General features: G+C 46.6%; 2 protein-coding genes across 2 annotated transcripts in view; one reads left to right on the forward strand and one right to left on the reverse strand.

Annotated features, from left to right (window-relative positions):
* The window catches only part of LOC106812582 (U11/U12 small nuclear ribonucleoprotein 25 kDa protein-like), a 22864-nt gene that overhangs the window by 6104 nt on the left and 7520 nt on the right, over window positions 1-9240 (reverse strand). The gene's annotated exons all lie outside the window — the stretch shown is intronic.
* Window positions 3040-9240, forward strand: part of LOC106812581 (afadin- and alpha-actinin-binding protein-like) — a 20866-nt gene continuing 14665 nt past the window's right edge. The window contains exon 1 of the mRNA XM_014816486.1: window positions 3040-3258. Within this exon, the coding sequence (XP_014671972.1) occupies window positions 3046-3258 (213 nt within the window). The 5' untranslated portion in view covers window positions 3040-3045. The remainder of the gene's footprint in view (window positions 3259-9240) is intronic.

Genomic DNA, 9240 nt, shown 5'->3' on the forward strand with positions numbered 1-9240 from the left:
GTACCCTCGCGTAACTATTTGATATGGTTAACTTAGGGTTAGGGTTAGGGTTAGGGTTAGGAGTAGGCGTAGCGACTCCCTAGACTCGTTAGTGGAGTAGGCGAGGTATGGTCCGGCATATTAGATAGTACCAGGATACGTTCCGGTATACCGGACCGTACCCAGCGGTACGTTCCGCCAGTACCCTGGGGGACATAGACCCTCTCAGCTATAATAACCGGCTTACCGATCCTCTTGTCCTGACTCTTGTCCGTCAGCAGCTGGTGGAGCCTCTCCTTCAGCCGCGATGTTTCCCGCTCCCGCTTCCGGAGATCGTGTCGGTACTGACCGTCCCTGTGCTGCACTATCGACTGCAGCTTCTTCACCTGAGTGACAGAAAGATACACTCTAGAGATATCCGCTATGCTCACGACTGCATTCGCCTCACGTATTTCACATAAAGACTGTGATATTTGTGAATCGGATATGTGGTGCATGTATACAGTCAAACCCGTATGCATAAGTCTTACTCAAGGGATATGCCAAGTGTTCTATATAAGACAGTAGGACTGTCATCGATGCCACCTCATCGATTAAATCGCGATGGATTTGGCGTCGATATCGATATCGAAATAAATCGAAAAATAGCGATCCGATTTTTTTTTTTTTTTTTTTTTTTTTTGGTAAAATGTAGCAGCGGAGCATCGTAGCATTTTTGACTGAGCGCCGCCGCCGCCATTATCGGAAGTAGTCCAGGGCGCATGCATACAGAGACAATCAATAACTGTGGTGTTCTATTGTCTCTGGTGCGTATCCGTTCCGATATACCGGACCGTACCCAGGGTACGTTCCGGCAGTACCCTAGGGGACATAGACCCTATGAGCGCTACTATACCTGCGAGAATCTCGCGGCATGCTCGTAGCGACGCGCTTCTGTTGATGTTCGTATACTCGTCTTGTCGTGGACCTGCTTTATCACCCGAAGTATTGCTGCTGCCTCTAGTTAAGCCATCTACGGGCGTTAGCCAGAATCTCGCGGCCTTCCGTTGTCGTCCGTTCATATACTCGTTTGGTCGTGGTCCTGCTTTGTCAGCTGAAGTGTTGCTGCTGCCGGTAGTTAAGCCATCTACGCGCTGGCAAAATTTCGCGGGCCTTCCGTTGTCGTCCATATACTGCTATAGTCGTGGTCCTGCTTTGTCAGCTGAAGACTGAAGTGTTGCTGCTGCCGGTAGTTCATGTAGTATAACCAGCTGGTGTGAAGGCACATATCTATGCAGTAGTAGCAAAGCCCCTGTTTAGACGAGTTTACTACAGATATACTTGATATTATCAAGCATAGTAGATTGATTTCCTTGCTAATGTACTTGGTCTAATATTGTATGTTGACATATATTGTTAGGAGTTGACAGTTTTGTTTTGTGCCGAATTTGGACTAGATTGTGTATGTATTGTTACGGGGTGTCACGCCTGATGGAAGGTATAGGGGATTTCAAGATGAAGTTAGTAGGGCTGAAGTATCATGTCTTATGTGTAGGTGAAACAGCTACTAGGCATGCCCTGCTACAGAGGCACGTGTGTCGAACTGGGCCAGCAGCTATAAATGTTGCCGCTTGCCTGCGTAGCGTTGTTTTGACTATTTAAGTGCGTGCTGGGTTTTGGGTAAGCTATCGGAAGGCTTGTTTAGAGAGTAATGAATATTTAGCCGAGTCTCACGCAGGCATCACTGGCCGAACTGATATACCCGATCCGTCTGTTTGGCCATGGTGATTCAAGGCCACGGCTGGTCAGTAAACACCCCTACAGTACATACGGATAGCTCACTCAGTAGCAAAGAAGCCTGTATGAAGACCACCACCATGTTCTAGGCAATCACATACGTGTATAATTGTAGTACAATCATGCACATCAAATTTAGTGTATTAGTGCAGGGCCGTAGCCTGCGGGGGAGCAAGGGGGGCAGATGCTGCCACCCTTAGATTTTGGAGCAAAATTAACAAAATAAATTGTTCTACTAAAAGAGAACTGTCGTAGTCAGAATGAACGCTGTACATGTACCTAAAAGAGCCTCAAATACCATCTCCTGCGATCTACATTTTCAAAATTTTCTGTGGGTGGACCCCAGACCACCCACCTGTTTCTCACCCCCCTCCTTGAAATCCTGGATCCGCCACTGCCCCCATAGGAATTTGCTCAGCCTACGGCCCTGTATTGTGTATATTCAGCATAGAATCCAATATAGTGTCCAGAATTATAGCATCAGTAATGAATATGCCTTTAAAATTGTAGTTCAAACGTTTTTTAGTTTAAGCTGTCTTACAGTGTTGTCAGTAGTATACATGGGTCAAAAATACGAACACGCATACATTGCATCTAATTTTAACTTGCGATGTTCCTCTAGCGACTGATACGTGTCTTTAGCGTGCGACCTTTAATCTTTTAAGAGTTTTAATTGTGAGCGCTAACCGTTAGCCCAACTTACCCCTCCTGTTAAGTAACATAACTGTTATCTAACATATCAGTGCAATGCTAATGTAAAACTTTGGTTAGTATGACTCTTACAGTAACATACGACCTGTACAAGTCTCTAGTTCAGATATCAATCACCCAGCCAGACCAGGATTACATAATATATGGTTATGATCATTAATATATTATATATTTTACGACTATAATATATATGACCACGTATATTATGTGTAACTATGATACATACGGTCATGTACACAGTCATGTATCATATGTCTATACATAATATGATAATATATACGACACTAATATAACATGTCACTACGTATCATATACGCGGCGATTAGTGTTATGGATTCTGTGTCCGTACGGCGGCCATGACGGGTGCACGTCCCAGTGATCCCGCGTAACCATAATATATGATGTATATCACCATGTATCATTTACATAGTAGTTAGCGTTATGCATTCCGTGTCCGTACCGCGGCCATGACGGGGGCACGTTCCAGCGATCCCTCGTTGCCGCTTCTAGTCTTCTTTTCTTCTGGTTTTCTTCGTCGCTAATCTCGTCGGCGTCCTCTTCGCTGCAGGCATGGACATCATGAACGCGTTGCCGCGGGCGGACGGCGCGCGGCGGGCCACGTGGAAGACTCACAGCTCGGGCAACCGGCACGAGGAGGAGCTCTACAAGCTCGTCATCGCAAACTTCGAGCAGAGCAGCAAGGAGCTGATGGAGGAGAACCGGGCGCTGTGGGAGCAGCTAGCAGACGTGGAGAGCCGCATCACCGCCCTAGCGCAGTCGCCCGCTGCAGAGGTACGTCCGTGCGCGCGCGGAGTGCGTGCGGAGAGCCCGCACCCTCGTCCTTAGTGTATGCTAGCCCTAGCACGCGACCTTGACTAGCAAGCGACCTTGACTAGCACGCGACCTTGACTAGCACGCGACCTTGGCTACTAGTTTGCACCTTCCGGCTAGCAGGAGACGTCAGTTAGCATGTGCTCCTAGGTACCTTATGCCCCCAGATAGCATAAACTCCTAGCTAACATAAGCCTCCGGCTAGCATGCACTCCTGGCTAACATACGCCCACAGCTAGCATGCAGTCCTAGCTACCACACACCCACAGATAGCATGCACTCCCTGCTAGCACACACACACAGCTAGCATGCACTCCCTGCTAGCACACACCCACAGCTATCATGAGCGAGTCGGTCAGTAAAGGGGAAACAAGCAATATTTTATCTTAGGCCCAGTGGGTGTTTCCTGATTCCGCCAGCCATTTAAAGGTCAAAACTAAATGTATTAACAATAACACGTGTGCTTATTTTGAAGATTCATGCGGTTGCACGTCTGCCAAATTGTCTTTGGACATTTGCTGAAAAAATCCGGCAATTCCGCGAGGCCGTGCTCTAGAACGAACTAGTTAGTATAGCAGAATTTTCAGGGAGTCACACGGACTCGGGACTGCATAATGAAATGAGGGAGTCCGACAGAAAATCACGGAGTATTTGACTCCGGACTCGCATTAATTTCGCACTCTGCATTTTTGCCTTGTATACTATAGGAAAAATCGGGTCTGCGGTATGTGTGTGGGGGGGTGGTAACCATCTGAGGCCCCTCTGCATCTGCGCCTGGAGATGTAAAGTTGTGATAGAAGTACAAGCTCGTTCTGTATCTCAATCTTCTCGTACTGCTATTATCTGACAGACTAGTACTGCAAACACAACTGCACACCATCTGCATGCTATGTGGTTAACCACAGCTACTTGGGTGCTTAGGTGCTTAGGTGCAAGCAAAAACTGTCACGTTAAAGTCAGTATATAAATTCGTATTAGCTGTACTATCTGTAATATTAAAGTTCTACATGCAAATTTGTGCCAGCAGTATCCTGGTAATAATATCCCACTGAATGTCTAATCTGATGTCTTATTTCACTGCATTTCAACCTGGCCACCGTGTAAATCATATACAGTCGGGTCAGTCGAGTGTGTATCGGTGTTTGCAACATCTGGTGAAAATTAATACCGCAAAGAAGGATTGGTGGTCTTACAATACCAGACTTATGGCATGGGCTAAAATTAGATCAGTATGAATAGGGAATGTTTTTTTCTGGTAAGGAGTGTTCCTACTCCAGCAACTATGTTCTCCATAAGCTAGCAGTGATGAGCAGTAATGGTGGTAGGGTGTGTGAATTGTGCTGAGATATTTGTACAGATAGTGGTGTATATAATGTGTACTGTAATCTGTAGGAGCTCAGGAGGTTGTATGTTTGTGTAATTTTGAACATAATTATTGTAATTGTGCCGTAGCACCGGGCCTATGTATGTAAGTGCACATTTATCTATTCTTTTATCAATATGTCGAGGAGTAAATAATACGCCTTTTATTCAGCGCACATTTCTCATATTTAAAAGTTTAAAATGTGTTTGTTCTTACTTATCAATCACTGTACAACTGCAATGTCTCAGTCTTCCCCCATCCTGCCCCTACAATGCAGCTGTGCAACCTCGACCATCCATCGATCTGTCCCTGATTTGATCAGGAGTAAGATAATATAGTATAGCCTATATTATCTTACTCCTGATTTGATGCTATCTGTACCTGAATTATGGTAGATCAACTATCACCCTGTCCTGCCAAACTGTGTGATGTCTCCGCAAGCACACTGCTTCTCTGCAGTATAGCTATGCTAAAGAATCCCTAGTAGTAGGTCTCTGGTTCGTTGCTATTGGAAGTGAAACCTGCTTGGCTGCCTGCCACACATGTGTTCGTCTGCTCTAATTACTCTTGCTCGCACGCACTGACTGACACGCGCAGCCTGCACGTGCCTACCACATTCCCAGCCTCCCTCTTCGCACATCCGACGATGCTCAGCTGCGTGAATTTGGGTTTCCGCAGATGCAGATTGGCATTCGCTGTTGCCGAACGAACGCTCAGACCTGTGAAACGCTGTTGTCGGAAACATTTCGGGCACGGTATCGCACGGTAGAGACAGTGTCTTAGTTGTTCCGTCAGCAGTTTACTACACGTTCATCTCTGGGTACTGTGCGTTACTCGTGTGAATTTTCGGGGGCATAGCCGTGAGCAAGATAGCTGGTGGCCTCCGGTAGGCTTGCATACCCGCGGCAGTTGGAAACAAATGCGTGTTTTCCTCTGAGATTACATATTTATGTGCGTGTGTGCGGCTGTGTGCATAATTAATGAGCAGCTACTCATTCGTTCTTCTCGTATTGACGATAACTCGATGCGAACATGTCGGAGCGATCGCCTCCGCGCATCATGTGACGTGAGTTGATCTGGCAGCAAAGACTCCCTCGGCGCGGGGCAGCATTACTGCTAAGACGCACGTGTCGTCAGACGCATCCACTAATCCTCGGACATTTTTCATTTCGAGGGAAGCTGTCGTGATATCCGAAAGCTGCATCTGTGGCACGGATCCTTCGCCGACGCGTGGGCTTCGTCTTCGTTGTTCCCCTGCGCCCGTACGGCGGCCTCTGCAGCGTGCGCGCGCGCTCGTGACGTACGGAGGAACCGATGTTTTTCGCCGCGCTGAATATTTTATGGAGACGCGAAGAACCCGCGAGGGAGAGTTAATCTGAAGGAAGTGGTTCTGACGTTTTTATGTTGACCGCCTGGCTGCGTAGGTTGCCGGCGTAATAAACGGTGCAGCCGCCGGTGTTGTATTTCGCGGGGAGCACCGGGTGATGGATGGATACATGTGTTTTCACTGGAACGAGCGATCAGCAAGACGTACCTGGCAGGTAGGTAGATGGGGATTATTTCGTTGGCTTCGCAAATCGCTCCCGTCGTCACCATCGGTGGTTCGTCTGCCTGCGAACGAAATTGATTCGTGGTTTTCATCGAGTTTTATGTTTTGTAGGTTTTGCATTGAAGTTTTCTCTCGTAGGTCTCCAGGTTTTGATGTCTTCGTCAGCATATCTTTTTATCCTTGTCTTTTTCGGCCAAAATTCCGACTTCTGAATTGCGGAGTGTATTGGACGAGTAAGCGTTCGAAAATTTGTTTATCCCAGCGCAGCCGGGAACCTTGAAGATTAGGGCTGAGGCTGTTGCAGTTCAAGTTTTTGTAGCCTGGGAGGAAAACAGTTTCAGTAACTCTTCAAACATATTCAACTGAAAAACGCAGATTCCTAGCTGAGTTTGATGTTAGGTGTTGTTACTAAGAAAACATTTACTATGTGGTGCCAGGAACTTGGAAGTTGGTGCGCGCATTTGACTCAGTGCTGCTCAGAGAAGTGCATGTACTGCTGTAACGTACGTATCAAAGACACTGTGATAAAAATAGTGCTAGAAAAAACTTAAGGTAATAGATTTGAGCTCGTGGCTTCAACAAGAGTCTCTGTACTGCGTGAACTACGGTGAAGACATGTCGATTTATTAATGATAACACTTGGTAAATTTGTAGTTGTCAAAACATTGCATCTATTGTGTTCAAGGTTACAATTATAAATATATCGTTAACATTACTGTTTATATCTCATGCTTATCACTTAAACTACTGTAGTATACATCTTATTTTTGTGCTTATTTCAAGAGGTTCTAGCTTGCAGTTTCACCACATGGTCCAGATAAAAAAGTCAAACGCCTTGTCCATTTCTGTATTTTTTAATCCTTGTGAATACTACTATCTACTAAAAGTTTGGTAATCTTTTTTTATTGGTGGTGCTGACTTGCATTGATGTTGCCAATGCCAATTACAATACGATTTTTTTGTTTTGCATGTAAAATATATAATTATAAACTTTTGTAAAGTTCTGCATATATATCAGAAATAGATAATAGGGAATTATCTACTTCTGATATCTATTATCTACTTCTGATCATATATATATATATATATATATAGGGAATGATGCTGAAGGAATATCGGACAGGCAGATGCGATTAGCAGAAAAATAGACGTTCACCGAAGCTTTCATCCGGATTTTTCATCAGTAAAACCTGTGAATCTTCCTCAGTTTAATTTCTGCGCTCATTCTCGTTTTTCTAACCTCTTGTTCTAACCTCCTGCAGCGCAACAGCATGGGAGACTGGAGTCACGGCGAGGCGCATCGTCAGGATGACGTGCTCCAATACCTCACCAAGTCGCAAACGCTCGCCGTGCCAGCGACGCGAAGCATCCACGAATGTCACAACGGCGACGTCAACCGATCGCTCGACGACATCTTCCCTCCGTCTCCGCCGGCGCCCAAGGAGCGCCTCACTAACGGCGGAGTCGCTGTATTCTGCACGAGGGCAACATTGGATAAGTGTGTGGCATTCCTGAATCAGGTGCGTGATGTTAGCGCTGGCTGCCTCTCTCGCTGCTGGGTGAGAGTTCGCTACTGTGCCGTAAATTTCGTGATGTATATATTAAGTACAAATTCTTGTTAATCGCGCTGCAAAATAAAATTGTGTGCATGCGTGACAGAGCCTGGACGACAGGCTGAGCCATTTCGTATGAAATGCGTTTGAAATGCGTTGCCTAACCCTAACTATAACACATTGTTCTGTTTGTACCTATTTTTAAATACACTGTTCACTTTGTCCATAAACTGTCTGTGCCCGTGAAACATCTTGATACGTCATAAATAGATCATTTCACAACAGCTAATTAGCAGTTGCGATTTAATTAAGCTTGTAAGGCCTTGAGGTTAATAATTAAGGTTATTGAAGAGCAGTTTTCACTTCGCCGCTGTTAGCCTGTACCTTGGTTTTTGTGCAGCTGTTGCAGAACCTCAGAGCAGTAAACTTTATAGCTGTTGATCTGCATCTGTTTATACTGATGTTGAGCATGTGCAATGGCCATGTTTATTATAAACATATTTCAGCAGCATGCATCGCAATTAAACGAAATAGGTCGTTAATGAGCGTACAAACGAATTTTGTCAATATTTGATGTGGTTTGTTTGGCAGGAACTCTCTGTGCTGGGTTTCTCGTCACTCTATCACGCAAAATCGGACACGTTTGACGTCGTGCCCCTCTAGGCCGCAGTCGCCGCTGCAGGGTACGTCCCGTGCAGTGCGCGGAGTGCGGTCGCGGACGAGCCCGACCCCCGTCTTAGTGTAATGCGGGTAGCGCCTAGCAGCGCGACCTTGACTAGCAGCGCCCGACCTTGACTAGCAACGCGACCCTTGGTACGTAGATTTGCACCTTCCGGCTAGCAGGAGACGTCAGTTTAGCATGTGCTCGCTAGGTACTTATGCCCCCAGGTAGCATAAAAACTCCTCGCTAACATAAGGCCTGCCGCGCTAGCATGGCACTCTGGCTAACATGACGCCCACAGCTAGCATGCAGTCCTAAGCTACGCACACAGCCCACAGATAGCATGCACTGCCCTGCTAGCACACACACACGACGGGCTAGGATGCACTCCTGCGTACGCGACAGCACGCCACAGCTATAATGAGTCCTGAGCTATGCACACCTCCCACAGCTAGCATGCATGCTTCCTGCTAGCACACAACCCACAGATAGCATGGCCATCGCCTGCTAGCACACAGGCCCGACAGATACGCATGCACTCCCTGCTAATGCACACACCTCAGCTATCTATCGCACTCCTATGCTAGCACACGCACACAAGCTATCATGCACTTCCCTTGCTTAGCACACATCCACAAGCTATCATGCAGTCCCTGCTAGCACAGCGCACCCAGCAGCTATCATGCTAACTCCTTGCTTAAGCACACACCCACAGCTATCAATGCACTCGCTAGCTAGCCAACACACCCACAGCTAGCATGCACTCCTAGCTACCACACGACCCACAGGCTATCATCACTCCTAGCTAGCACCACAC

The sequence above is a fragment of the Priapulus caudatus genome, unplaced genomic scaffold, assembly GCF_000485595.1.
Source record: "Priapulus caudatus unplaced genomic scaffold, Priapulus_caudatus-5.0.1 Scaffold663, whole genome shotgun sequence".
In the NCBI taxonomy this organism is placed as follows: domain Eukaryota; kingdom Metazoa; phylum Priapulida; class Priapulimorpha; order Priapulimorphida; family Priapulidae; genus Priapulus; species Priapulus caudatus.